General features: G+C 40.8%; 1 protein-coding gene across 19 annotated transcripts in view; it reads right to left on the reverse strand.

Annotated features, from left to right (window-relative positions):
• The window catches only part of CLASP2 (cytoplasmic linker associated protein 2), a 276414-nt gene that overhangs the window by 197419 nt on the left and 63964 nt on the right, over positions 1-15031 (reverse strand). The window contains exon 1 of one of the 19 annotated variants that reach the window (XM_019508954.1): positions 7717-7854. The exons of the other annotated variants lie outside the window; for them this stretch is intronic. Coding sequence (XP_019364499.1) covers positions 7717-7735 — 19 coding nt within the window. The 5' untranslated portion in view covers positions 7736-7854. Of the gene's footprint in view, positions 1-7716; positions 7855-15031 lie in introns of those variants that run through there. 19 annotated transcript variants of the gene reach the window in all.

The following is a 15031-nucleotide window of genomic DNA, read 5'->3' on the forward strand; positions in this document are numbered from 1 at the left end:
TCCAAATCTACCACCTGACACCTTCCTAGGCAGCTCCTTGCCCAAATCCACCCCTGCTCCACTGGCTCCGGCTGCTCACACCCCCACCCCTCTCTGGGCCCTGCACAGGCTGATATGCCCCACACATCCCTAGGGACAGCTCTGACAGAAAGGCTTCTGACAAGGTCCTGCATGACCTTCTCATAAACAAACTGGAGAAATGTGGGCTGGGCAAAATTAGTATAAAGGTAGATATACAATTGGGTCAACAGCTACAAGCAAAGGGTAACTATTAACAGGTCTCTGTCAGAATGGCAGAAGGTTTTGAGTGCGGTCCCACGGGGGGGGGTGTCCTGGACCCAGGGCTGTTCAAGGTCTTTATTAAATTATTTGGATGCTGGCACAGAAAGCTTCATGCAGCAAGTGTGCAGATGACAAACTGGAAGAACTGCAAACACAGAGGATGCAAGTGAATTCAGAAAGATCTTGACAAATTGGAATGCCAGAGCTAAGATGAAGTTCAATGTGGACAAATGCAAAGCGCTACACCCCAGGAGGAATAATCAAAAACACAAATAAAATGGGTGACATTTGGCTGGATGGCAGCACTATGGAAAGTGATCTGGGAGTCTTGGTAGATCAGACTCAACGTACTTGCAGTCTGATGTAGCTACACAAAAAGCAAATGCAGTTTTGGGATACATCAAAAGAAGCATTAGGTGCAAGACACTGGAGCCTCCCTACTTGGCACTGGTTAGGCCTCAGCTGGAGTACTGCGTGCAGTTTTGGGCTCAACACTTTTTCGCATTCTTTTTAAAGACAGAGAGGATCCAGCGGCAGACAACGAAGATAATGACTGTGTTGGAAAGTGAATTGCTGGAAAGCGAGGAGAGACGGAAAAAGGCAATTGAGGGGACATGACAGCAGTCTTCAGATACTGCTGCCATAAAGAGGGAAAGTACCTTTTCTCTCTTGCTGCAGAGAAAAAGATTCAGTCCAATGGCTTGAAATTGCACCAAAGCAAGCTTAGATTGGGTATCTGGACAAACTTCTTCACTGTTAGGTGAGGCTGCCGAGGGAAGTTGTAAATACCTTCAATGGATGGAAAGTCCAAGAAGAGGTTGGACAGCCACTGGTTAGGGATAACCTAGGTAATAGCTATGCCTGTGTTCTACTATGGGTATTTTCCATGCTTCTGGGCTTTGCTGGTTCCCCTCCCTCCCACTTTCTGCTAAATGTGTGAGGGTGTTTTTAAGCCTTCCTCAGAGGCACTCAGTGTTGGCTACAGCCAAGGCTGGGGACCTCGACTGGGGTGTGCCAGTGCTTCAGCCAGAGGTTCCTGGCTGGAGGATCTTGCCCTCCGCTCAAGTTCAAACTGATCACCACATTTTGGGGCCAGTAAGGAATTTTAGCCCACAGCCAGTTTGCTACAGACAGTGGGGGGAGGGCGGGGGTTGTCCTCCTCTGTAGTGGGGGCATGGCCATTTACCTGGCATCTCCTGTGAAGTAGTTCCCAAACTGTGGGTCGTGACCACAAACACAGTTGCAACATCATCAGATGGAGGTGTGGGGGTGGGGGGCTATGGGCTGGGAGTGAGGGGCCATGCTGAAGAAACGGAGTCATGCTGAGGTAATGGAGCCATAAATGGGGTTATGCTGAGGAAGAGTTTGGAAAGCACTAATATAGTGACAACATTTTATAGGAGCTGGACATTGACTGCCATGGTTCCCCTGCTTTACTTGTGGCTGGTTAAGGTGTGAAGTCTGTGTTTCATAGATGTTAGGGTTGGAAGGGACCTCAGTAGGTCATTGAGTCCGACCCCCTGCCCCGGGCAGGAAAGAGTGCTGGAGTCAGATGACTCCAGCTAGGTGCTTGTCCAGTCTCCTCTTGAAAACCCCCAAGGCAGGGGAGAGCACCACTTCCCTTGGAAGCCCATTCCAGATTCTGGAAACCCTTACTATGAAGAAGTTCCTTCTAGTGTGCAACTTAAATCTGCTTTCCATCAATTTGTGGCCATTGTTCCTAGTTACTCCAGTGGGTGCCCTAGTAAACAGAGCATCTCCTATTCCCTGCCATCCTCCCCTGATGAATTTGTAGGCAGCCACAAGATCACCTCTCAGCCCTCTCTTGAAAAGGCTGAAGAGATCTAGGTCCCTCAGTAGGCCCTTGCAGGTCCTCCTTATAGGCCCTTGCCTGCAGGCCTCTGACCGTACAAGTGGCCCTCCTCTGAACCCTCCCAAGATTCTCCACATCCCTTCTTGAAGTGTGGCACCCAAAACTCGATGCAGTACTCCAACTGTGGCTTGACCAGTACCGCATAGGAGGGGAAGCATCACCTCCTTGGACCTGTTTGTCATGCATCTACTAATGCATGATAAGTGCAGCTAGCCTATTGATCACTCCGTCACATTGACAACTCACGATCATTTTGGAGGAGTCAGAGACACCCACACCCTGTCACACATCCCAGCAATATCCCCCCACACCACCCCACAAACCCCATACACACCCATATCCACACCCCCTCCACATGCTCCCTCACCCTACAACCACACCCCCACATTTATTCCCCCACAAAACCCCCACACAAATCCACACCCCCTCCACAAACCTATACCCATCCCCATGTCCTCCACTCCCCCACAATATAGAAGAGTAAGACTTCATTTTAAGCTACTGTGCAATCGCCTCTATGTACACTACACAAACACATGTAAATCAGGACAAAAATATTTTTTGAAATCAAATTAATGAATGCTGTAGATGTTTGATTTTTAGAATATGATTTGGTATTTTTCTGGTTCCGAGATGGCAAAACCCCTTGCTGAAAGGAGTACTCCTGGGGGCAAGGGGAGAGACTTCTGGTGGCAAAGGTTGGGGGTTTGGGGGCAGGACTTCTGGTCCCAAGACGGCCATCAGTGGGCAGGGCACCTGCCGGGGGCAGGACTACCCACGTGGCCCTCAACAGCTTGTCAAAACTTGGCAAGTGGCCCTCCACCTGAAATAATTGCCCACTCCTGACTTGCATTGTTTTATTATAAGTGAATGTATCTACCATCAGAACCAGACTACAGGTGGTTGTCTCTTGGTAAGGTCTGCGTTAAGACTGTTGAGAACTGTTTCTGCTGCTGTCCTTTAGATATGGAAGTGTTTCACTTCCAATTCCTTAATCTAGCACCTTTTTTTTTTTTTTTAAATGAACTTTAACAGCAATGTATTTACTAGAAACTTGGCAGGAGGAACAAAGATTTGGAAGAATTTTTCATTTTTAAAAGCTTTTGGTTCTGCTGTCTTCCGCTGCATTTTAAAAACACTGATTTCATATTCTAGCAGCACATGCTCTTCTGTCCACGAGCTACTTCCACAACATACATGCTAGTATTTTTTTTCTCTTTTTAGACAAATTACATATTTGCCATCAGAATGAGATGGTTAAATATTAAGAAGAGGGGGAATATTTCAAAGAAAGCTGTAAAAGATAGATTCTTTTAGTAGCTTCTATATTCATATATGATTTTTGTAACAAGTACTGTCTCCATAAATATAGCAGGATTCTCTTATGAACATTTAATTCTATCAATGAATTTTAATGGAACACACACAAAACACAGACAAGAAAAATAATTTATTGCTATTTTCACATCAAACTATATTTTATAACAACTCATTCTGAATATAAGTAGCTGTTTTTTCTCACTGACATAAACCTCTTATAAAACTGCTTAAGTCTGAATGGGTGGGACAGTGGTAACAGACAGTACTCTGCATTTTCTTCCAACTACATTGCTATATAGGGCAGGGGTCAGTGGCACATGGCCTATGGAGCCACTGGATCTGGTATGCAGAGCCAAAGGAATTTGCCAGTGCTCATGCCCTTGCCGTTGCTTGCACCAGGGCTGAACAAGGACCTGCACTGGGGCTGGTCAACTTCCAGTTACACTTGTGGTCCTGCTGTTTGTCTCTGCTCCCCCCACCTGCAAGTTATGCACATCCCCCCCGCCACATCTTTTAAATTTAAAATATATCATTTCTCAAACATACCTAAAACTACATACATCTTCAGTGTTGTATTTTCCCACCTAGAAGTATCATTACGTTGTAGAACATCCGAATTTTTTTACAAAGTATTAAATCAGATTAAAGACTTAGTAAGAGACCATCTTCTGTTTCAAGAGACAAATGTCAGGGAACAGTAAGACAGGGTATAAGCGTTCGCATACTTTAGGATTTTATTTCTTAATAGTAAAGGAATATGTTAAAAAGCAGAAAGTGTTATGCATAACTAGTAAGAGTTATGCATTATTAATAAGAGGAATTAGGTGGCCAGTTACTTTAGGCTCTGAGATCAACCTAGAATATGACAATCGCTCAAAGCTAATATGAAATACCTTGCAAATAAGATGCAATTGTATTAAGAAATCCCAGTGGTAAGTAGATAAGCTTTCCCTTCCATGGGTATGAAACAACAGGAATAGGCTAATTATTCAGATACATTAGGATTTAACAAGTGTGCCCTCTGAGAAATATGATTTTGAGTTTAGACAGTCTCACTACTCTAGATCTAATTATACAATATATTTGACATGCTATCTGAAGAAAACCAAAATAGGTCTTCAATCTTCATCTGCTTCACAATTCTAGTTTTAACCATAACATTTTATCCTTATTCTGTTTTTCTTAGTAAAAATCTTAGCAGAGCAACTCTGCCTCTAGAGCAACAGAAAAGACCAGTACTAATTAGCACCCAACAACATGAAAAACAAATCTTGACAAAAATCTCTGTATTCCTAGCCGAAGAGGAGTGGCCTGAATCGATGATGTAGTACACTGCAATTGTTAGGCTATGCCTAAAATCCCTAATCTTGTTACCAACAGATGAAAACAGAAATGCATTATCCTCTTCAAAGAGCAGCTCAAAAGAAATCCTGTTCCAAGAAAGGTTCTGGACTAACTTTCCTCAGCAGCCTCAGATTCTGATTTGCAGATCACAGACCTACATTCACAAAAGCATGCCCTGATAAGTAAGAGACTGAATATTGTCATGCTGGCATGTATTAAATGCAGTGAAACTGAAAAGCCGTAGTATTTTTTCATGTCGCACTCTTCAAACAGAAGACTGAAGGTGTTACGGTAGTTAACTTGGAAGGAAACAGCCTGACTACTCTTCCCCTGTAATCATTATCTAAATTAATACTGGAAATAGAAATAAAATTAAGGCTCAAAATTGATTCAACTCTCTCAATTTACATTTCTGCACCCTTCTTCAGAAAAAAAAACTCAGAGAGAAAAATATGAAAAGAAAATATAATAAACCAGTGTTTTCTCAAGACCTGAAACTAAAATACCTGAAAAATCTGTGTAGGAAAAATGATATAAATTATGTAATCGTTAACATCCCTATGGCTCAATGCATATACCAAATATCAAAGGGTTTATTTTTAATCAAAGTTGACTGACTCAAGTGTACTAAGTATAGTGAATTTAATAGCACTTTTCTCAGTCGTGTGTGTTATATTTTTTCAGGATAATACCAAGAACTGAGAACTAAAAAAAGGCTTCTCCAATCCACAGACTGACAATGGATGTATTTATTCCTTTCTGCTGGAAAAGAAAAGCTACACTTAACTATAATATTTGTAGTATTTGAGAGTTTAAAAACAAGACTACAGTTAGTCCTGTTAATATACTGCAAAAGTTAATTGGGTTAGCCCCAGCCTCTATAAAAAAAGAAAAAACCAACCTGGCAAAATTTCCATTTAAATTATTTAAAAACAACAAAGAATTTTGCTGTATTTACTAATGTTTTCTTTATTCTAATCATTCCCCACCATGGTATGGAAAGACCAGATTCTTTATAAATGTAGTAAGCAGTTGTCTTATGTAAGACAAACAGCTAAATAATCATCCTACATACTGTTAATTGTATCTGGCATTATTGCTCAAAGCTCCTACACAGAACATCAGCTGACTGCTTGAACAGTACTTTGTTCTTAGTGCTTCTGTTAATGATGAATCAAATCATACAGAAGAGCTCTACAACCACCCCCAGTGCTATAAACCTGCAGCCAGAGAGCAGCAGAAAGCTTGGAGCTTTGTTTATTTGTTAACATGCTATGGTTTATAGCCTTTATCTGCAAGTTACCAGAACCCATATTTATAATATTCATGTAAGTGGCACCTTATGGAAAAACAATACAGATAAAGCTATTCCCCATAAAACCTCAGTTAAACTGTCTGAAATATGTTTCCCTCTAAACATAAAGTTATGATCTTTTTCCAAAGAAAATAATGCAGCTTACCATTCATAAGGAAAAACTAAAAACAACAAATGTTTGAAAGATCAAAAAACTATTTGGACCAACAGGGAAACAACGGCAAGTAATCCCTCTACTAAAAAAACAATACAAACAACAATACTAAATGGACTCAAAATACCAACAATACTTTATGTTTGGGGCTAGTAAACAATATGCAATCTTTTAAAAAAGAATAAAAGTGAATGTTATAGTGGGCATAGCATTATACTCCCAATAGTTGCAAGGACCAGCATAATAGAAAACTCAAGTCCAACCTCTACATAAGCTTCAGGCTTCCCTAAGAAAAGAAACTCTCAAGGAGGTAGGTGTTTCAGCAAGATTCATGTATAAACCCAGGTATCATGTGTTGGAAAGTATTTTTTTTCAATATACATAAACGCACACATAAATATAAAAATGTGCAGTTCGCAAACTTATCTGAAAACAACTATACAGCTAGAAAGTTACCAATTTACTGTGGTCAGGCTAGAGCCTGAAGAAAAAAAATGCAGAAGTGCCAGGCAAAGCCAAGCTACTACTATTTTGTTATCTTCTCACATGCACTGTGTATAATAAAAGCAAAACCAATTTGTCCACAATATAATACTCCTTGTGCAAAACTGCCGTTGTACTTATAAATAAAGTAAAACTCCTCCATACTTACAAATTTTCTTATTTTAGCCTTATAACTAATCACATATTTCTTTACAAAAATATAGTATTTAGGCTAAGTGGCTTAGAACATAAGCATTACTCTAAATTCAGTGTCAGTTACTCATTTTTAAAGACAATCAGCACTTGAGTAGCATTTTTCATAAACCAGATATGAAAAATACAAAAATGCACATGGGAAACACCAAACTAATAATTATTACAGTTATACAATATGCAAGAAGTCCATAGACATTATTTTAAAATAATAAACTGATACCCTCAGTGCCTAAAAGAAACCCTTCAGTTGCTTGTATCAACCTTGCATGATGGGACTCTGGCTGATGCTAACCACATCAGGATAAGATGTCAACCTGCCATGCTAAAGACTGTAATGCACTTTGACATGGTCAAACCTTGCTTTAAAAAAAAATTTTTTTTTAATCTGTCATACCTCCATGAGCTGTCTTCACATGATAAAGCATTCAGACACTGCCCTGTCATTTGCATACACATGACATGCCCTCCTCAACCCGATTTCGCTCCCCACACAAAATGACGACAGATTTTGATACTTTATTTACAAGGTAAATAGCTATTCTCCGTTTTATTCGCTTCACAGAAGCTCAAGTAAATTGAAAAAGGCAAAACTACATAAATAGCCTTTTCACAAAAAGCCCAGCTATACTGGTCCAAAAGATCTTGAAAACTAAAAGGCTGTTTCAATTCATATGAGTATACATGAAACAGGACATACCAAGCCATAAAAAAAAAAAAAATCTTACTCACCATCTCCAACAGCCATCATACAATTCAGATGCTGCTAAGAGCTTACTGAATGAGCCAAGATATCAAATAACAGCAACTGAGTTGTTACATGTATATGCCTGCGCCACACTCAACCCAGTGCAGCATGGAGACGGAGCACTGTGACCCAGTCAGATCTGCAGTTCTCTGCTGCAATAGCCAACAGCTGCTCCACCATTTCAAAATACAAGTCCTACCTCTTGCAGAAAAATCCCTTCAAACTAACGTACCCAGTACCATTCCAGCTTAACTAGTTACAGTGCACATCTGATTAAACTGAGGTCTTTTTTTTATCTCTTTTCTAGCAGTCATTTTTGGGTTTTGTTTAAATAAGCCTCCTGCAGCCAATGAACATTGTACTATTGGAGACTTTTAATGTAATCATCAAAACACAAGGCATGTGTTCAGTAATCACTTTTTGCCTCTATTCCCTAAAGATTTCTATGCAATCAGTGACAATCACATGATCTGATGGATTATCTGATTTGCATCTTTTAAAAGGGACTCTCATCCCTTTATAATTATCCCATAATATTTATAAACAAAACTACAAGAACAGCACAAATAGTAATATTCCAAATCTTCTCAATTAACCTCTTATTGGGTAGAAACATTTCTGGTTGCTGTAAACAAATCACGTCAAAGGCAGACTATCAAAGGCTTCTCTGTGTATACAATGCTGGGTCATATTTAACGAGGACTGCCGCTGGTGGAGACGGTGACACAACCTCAACCAACCATGCAGCTGCAAAAAGGCTGCAATGTATCTTTTGTACAAGGGAAGCACAACAATTTTTTTTGCCAGTTCCATCGAGAAGCACACAAGAGTTTCCTAATACACAGGAAAGATAAAAAAAATGCACACAAAATCTACCTTTACACAAAAGGAATTTAGCCATTTGTTTTTCAGCAAATACCACTTCATGCTACTCCAACATAAAAAGAAACAGCAGACTTTTAGATAAAATCTGTACTTTGAAAAATGAAACAAGTACCATACTTATTTAATATGAAGATGCCTTTTCTACAATAAGTGTTCTTAAGACAGCTTTATGAGATACACACTCAGTGATGCAACTGAGACATCAAACCTTCATGAAACTAGCAAAAACTTTCCCTTGCTTTTCAGCCAGATAAGCAACAGCTTGCTAACTCTTGGTACATGTGTTGTATGACATCATCTTTACAAATCTATTATAAAAATGAACCATGATTCATGCTTGTATATATTCTTACAATGTTACATGGCATACTAAAGGAATAAAGAATAAAATACTGTAGCAGATGCATTAAATATTTTCATTTTTTTTAAAGTTACCTTCTCCAGAACTATGGTTCCCTACTGTGTGGCTGACAAACATAAAATGAGGAAAAAATGCTCAACTCCAACATGCACTCAACTACAGAATCTCAACTAAGAAAGTAAAGGCAGTGTTTTGCACAACTTCACTAACATTACAACGCAAACTCAAGTCATAGGAGATAAAGGTACTCAACACACCTGGAAAAAAAAATCTTGCCAGCCTGGACTGGCATGCAGAAAACTTATGCAATAGTCATATCATGTATATGGTCACAAAAGCCACCAAACTTCCAAATTTTCCAAATATTTCTATACAAATGTATTCTGTTTCACATTTGGGAGCTCTGGCAATATCAATGTCACTGTTGTTTCCATAGTAACTATACTTCAAACAGAGAAAACAGCACTGAAACAAACTTAAAGGAAAACAAGCAAAATAAAAGGCAAAAGAGGTACCATCTCATATGAGATACTATAAAGTTTTTATCGCTACTTTTAAAAACCTTATATTGCCTATGTATAGTTTTTCCACTTGTAATACAGCTGTCACAGAAATGACACTAAAAACAAACAAACAAAAAAAGCCAACTTTGCACACCACTTCATCCTGTGACACATTTAAATATTCTAAAATAGGCATTAAGCAGAGACATGCTATGCGCTAGGAAAACTACACAGATTGTGCATCAACATATTTAATTACATTCCCATCAAACCATTACGCCAACTGAGCAAGAAGAGAGATTTCTGATTAAATTATTTTTGTTTTAATCCTTCCTTCTCTAAATTTAAAGCAGAACAGATTTTGCAAGTCTGTTAAATTCTGTAAAAGAAATCATATTTTCAAATTCTAGCCAGCAAAACAAGTGCTCTAACAGCTCTGAGGCTGGCTGCTGCTCCTGTTTCCATAGAAATGGATATTTGTTTGCTGAATAATGGGGAGGTGCTTTAAAGTACCTTCTTCAGTTTACAGGAATACATTAAATTTCCACAGGAAAAAAACGAGTACAAAATCTGGCACTACAGTTAAGAGATAGCAGAAGCAGTATGGATTCACACTATAACAAAACCAAAGCAAAACAGAACAAAAAACATACAGCATTAATCCAAATATGAAACAAGTCATAATTCCCAAAGCTTCACAGGAGCTAGTTTAACCAATTAGCTCAATTAGACAATCTGAAGAAAAGGTGTCCACTTCTAACATCCACCAAAAGCCACAATGCCAGCAGGCAGGGAAGAGGCTGCTGAGTGTCCGCAGTACTACTGAAACCCATAAGCAGAAAGAAAAAAAAATAACCTGTATATCAAAGCTCAGTTGGAGATGAGTTACTGAATGAATTATGTATGGTGTATCACTTGCTCAATGTTGGAGAAAGGTGGAGTCAAGCCTCTTGAGCAAGCAAAAGAGATTATTACACCTGCCTTGGCAACCTTGCTAGACTAACCATGCACTTCCACCCTCTTTCCTTTCCTTTCCTTTCGACACCTCACCCCTACAACTGCTCCTTCCAGTTTCAGCAGATGCTTCCTCAACTACTCTAAATGATCAAACCCATCCTAAAATGTAACAAGAATATAGTGAGCATTGTAAGATAACTGGGATGTGTCAAAACATGAAAAGGGTTAAGAATCAATGACGGTATATACAACCTCCATTCAATATCTGGGCAACCAGGGTATAACTTCTTGGGTGACTTTCACATTGACAAAAATGGAAACAAAGTAATGTTCAAGAGAAAGGAATGCCTTCTAGCTGTGTGTCTGCTTCTGTTATCATGTGATTTCACGGGTCAAATAATAATGTATGTTTTCAGGAGAGGTTTGGATTTGTATACCCTTGCATTTATCCCCTTGGTTAACTGGAGTGAGCAGCCACATGACAATGAATAAAGGCCATTTTGGTTTCTATTTGGTTCTTACTCACTGGCAGCTGTGCAGCTGGGAAAAGGCTCCCTGGATATTACAACAATAATAACAACAAGTGATGGGGGGAAGACAGGGTAACATGAAGCAACTGAAGACTGGTTAATCTCACTAGCAGTTATAGCATTCCAAGTGTCCAGTGACTGAGGAATGATTTACAGGCATCATCGAGTTTTGAGGTGAGATTAAAAAGCCTTTTGGATTTTTACATGGATCAACTCCATGTACAATTTTTAGTCCTGTGGATATACTCTTTCACAACACTTTCAATAATGCTGCTTCAGTGTGAAGGCATGAAGCAGCGATGCTTATCAATTATATCTATCTTCCTTCCAAATTTACAGCATGGGGATTTTTTCAAAGCACAGGTTTTGAAGGTGTCAGTTCTTGAACATTCTTCTCTGCCCTGTTCACACACCAGTGATCCAATGCCATGTAATTACTCAGCTTAGTTCCAGTGCTGATTTTTCAACAGAAGATGACTTTTGAGTAGTTGGTTCCCATGAGTGTTGCATCCATCAGACCTGAGAACATTCTCCTTGTCTGTAACCCTAGTCAGCTGCAGTTTGTCACATTCCTCAAGGATCTAACCCTCAACTTTCCCTTGTACAATCTCATAAAAATGGGGAAAGTTTGTTATCAGTGAGAACTAGCAGACTTACAGATTCCTGAGACCATACAGAAAGAAGTGACAGAAGTTCAGATAAGGTAAGGTTGTGCTGGCAAAAAAATCAGTGAAAAAGAAAGGTTCATAATTCTGTACATAGTATCTCACTTGTTGCCACCAGTTGTCTTATACCGAGTGCTACCTCAGCTGTATCCCAGATTAATTTACAGTCCAAACCGGGTACTGCTGCAGGAGACCTAAGAAGCTGCAGTGTAGGTTTTGGGGAAGACAATGAACAGGAGTGAGAACTGCCCTTATCCAGCTCCCCTTCAGACCATCCAGAACACTCAAACTTTCTCTTCATTTTGTTTCTGGAACCTAGGAAACTCCCAAAACCAGGAAGTGACAAAGCTTCAGAGGTTGCACTGCTCAAGTGTCCACTACTTCTGCTCTACCTGGAAGTTCAAGCTTAATTTTATCTTCATGGCCCTTCATAACTCTACCTCTCCCTATTTATCACATTTCCACATCTTGACTACATCAACATCAGCCTTTATTTTTTATAAACATCAAAAAATGCTTTCTTCTACACTGCTTCTTATTAGGGGTGCACCAATAGAGATTTTTGGGGTACATACCGATACCTGATATTTAAGGAGGCATATCAGCTGATACGGATCCAATTTTTGGTACAGCTGCCTCCAGTTGGTAAGTCTGGTGTGGTGGAAGGGGAAGAAGGAGGGAAGGGGTATGGGGGGGGGGGCAGATCAACATCCCCCACAATGAGGGAGGGGCCTGGGCAGGCACTGTCCAGGCAGGTTAGGCGGGGCCAGAGCCCCAGCTTGGGGGGTGGGGAGGCTCCTGATGTTGCTCGCACCCTGGAAGAGCACAGGGTGGGGGGGCTAATGTCCCCCAGATCTGCATAAGGTGGGGGCTGGGATTGGAGCAGGCACTGGGAGGATGCTGCATCCACCCTAAATTTTGTCACTGCTCTACCAGCACCACCAGCTGCAGACCCAGCTCTTCCCAGCAGGTGGGAAGAGGCAGGGCATTGAGCTGGGGCTACATCAGGCAGCTGGTGGTGGCGGTGCTGGGAGCAGAGCAGCGGCGAAATCTGGGGTGGATGCAGCATCCTCCCAGTGCTGCCAGCCCCCGCTCCGAGTCCAGCCCCCACTAAGAGGAGCCTTGCACAGTCCTGGCTGCAGCCCACCCCGCCCATGCAGATTCAAGGGGAACATGCCCCCTCCCCCCGTGCCCTTTTGGGGCAGGAGCCCCCCCCCACGAGTTGCAGGTCTGCGCCCCCACCTCCCTCGCCGCAGGAGGCATTGATCTGTCCCACCCCACACCCCTTCCCTCCTCTTCCTCCACACCAGACTTACCAGTTGGAGGCAGCTCTCCACACGGCCGGCTCTGCTCCTTGCTGCCTAAGTGCTGTGCTGCAGCTGTGTGCAGCACAGGCATTTATCAACTGACTTACTGGCTCCCTTTGGCCAATATCTGATACTGCCAGTTTTCTTTGTATCTGATCCAATATCAGACCAATGTATTGGTCCACCTCTACTTCTTACACACAACTATCCACAAAGCAGGATACCTACTGGTAACTGCACAATTCTGAGTAAATGCCCCTGCTCTGTAAGGAATTGCTGATATTTTTATACATTAAAAAGTGTTGAATTATTCTGACTCATTCAGTTTTGCAAACAGCTAGCCCTCAGAACCATCTATTCTCTTGCTCAGACTCATCTGCTATAATATTTATATTTTATATTAATCTTAATGTATATCATACTAACTGAAATTAACTATGAATTATAATTCTATCTGTAGCCCTGGTTTAGATGTATGTGGGTATGCAAGAGGAGCACAGTTTGGATTCTTATCTTGAAGACTATGAAAGACAGGATTAAAGAGTAGAACGTTGATGGAGTAACATTTTTAGCAGAACTAGTTTAGGAAAAAACAACTATTGTAATCAAGAAAAAAAAAATCACCTGGCTTTGCCTGATAATTACTTTGACCACTGCTGAATACCGCTATTGTTGATAGAAATTTATTGTTTTTTTCCAAGGAAAACTTTTCATAAACAGTTCAAGATGAACAATGAAAATTCCACTAAAAAAATTCTGCGTGTGGTGGGTGAACATTTGCTTATCTTTGCTTTATAACTGTCCTGTTTCATCATTATGCTCTATAACACAACTGCTGAAGCCCAATCCATGCTCTCTACAGAGTACAAAGGGGTGCTGAAGGGAAAGAAAAAGCTCTCTAAGCTTTATTTTCAGGCTATAGGGGGTCGCACTGTTGCATACAAGGCAGCCTTCTTGCCATCTCACTATTTCCATGCCCAGCGCAGTGCAGAAAAGCTTGGTCTGACCTAAAATAAACTAAACTGTATTGGGGAGATTTTGATTCCACATTGCCAAAAGAGAAAGGGAATATTAATTCACACTCATACAGCATTGACCGCTCAGAGAATCTCAAAATGATTCACCAACATGGGAACCAAAGAAGTGCTGTATTGGGTCAGACCAATTGTTCATCTGGTATTCTGTCTCTGACAGTGTCAGTAATAGATGGACAGTAATAATGAATATAAAGGGAGAGCATTGAACCAGATGTCTCTAGAATGATCTGTCTCCTTATTCACTACCCTCCCTGGCATCCACCATTATTGGTTTAGAGACAGAAGTCAAAGGAAACATCTACAACCATTCTGTTCAACAGCCATTAATAGATCAATTACCCATGAATTTATCCAGTCCCTTTTTGAGCCTGGCTATGCTATCTGCCTCCACCACCTTCTGTGCCAATGAATTCCACACGTTAACTACATGAAGTGTAAAAAAGTACTCTCTTGTTAGTTTTAAACTTGTCACCTACTAATTTCAGTGGGTGCCTCCTAACTCTACCACCCAGACTTGGCAAGCAACAGGTCCCTGTTCACTTGGTCCACACCCTTCAGGATTTAATAGACCTCTATCATATCTCCGCCCACACTCATATCCAAACTGAAGAGTCCTAGCCTGGTATGGCAACTCCAGGGCCCTGATCATTTTGACTGCTCTTATCTGTTCCTCTTCTAATTCTAATACATCTTTTTTCATATGTGGGAATTAAATCTACGCTCAATATTTAAGACACAGGTGAACCATGCTTTTGTAAAATGGCATGATCTTCTTAGTTTTGTTTTCAATTACCTTCCTAAACAATACCCAACATATTATTAGATTTGGTCACCACTGTGCTGAGCTGTCATTTTTAGAGAACAATCTACAGCATTGAGTATGTATAGTTGAGGTTATTCTTCCCCAGGTGCATTACCTTGCACTTGCTGACCTTCCCCCCACCCCCCCCAGCCCCTGCCTAGTCCTATCCAGGTACGGGGACAGGCAGCCACCACCCTTATGTTCCCCTTCCCACCCTGCATCCCAGCCTGGCTCTACTCTCTTTGGCCCAGC

This window comes from Gavialis gangeticus, unplaced genomic scaffold (assembly GCF_001723915.1).
Source record: "Gavialis gangeticus isolate Ggan-Ray unplaced genomic scaffold, GavGan_comp1, whole genome shotgun sequence".
NCBI lineage: Eukaryota > Metazoa > Chordata > Crocodylia > Gavialidae > Gavialis > Gavialis gangeticus.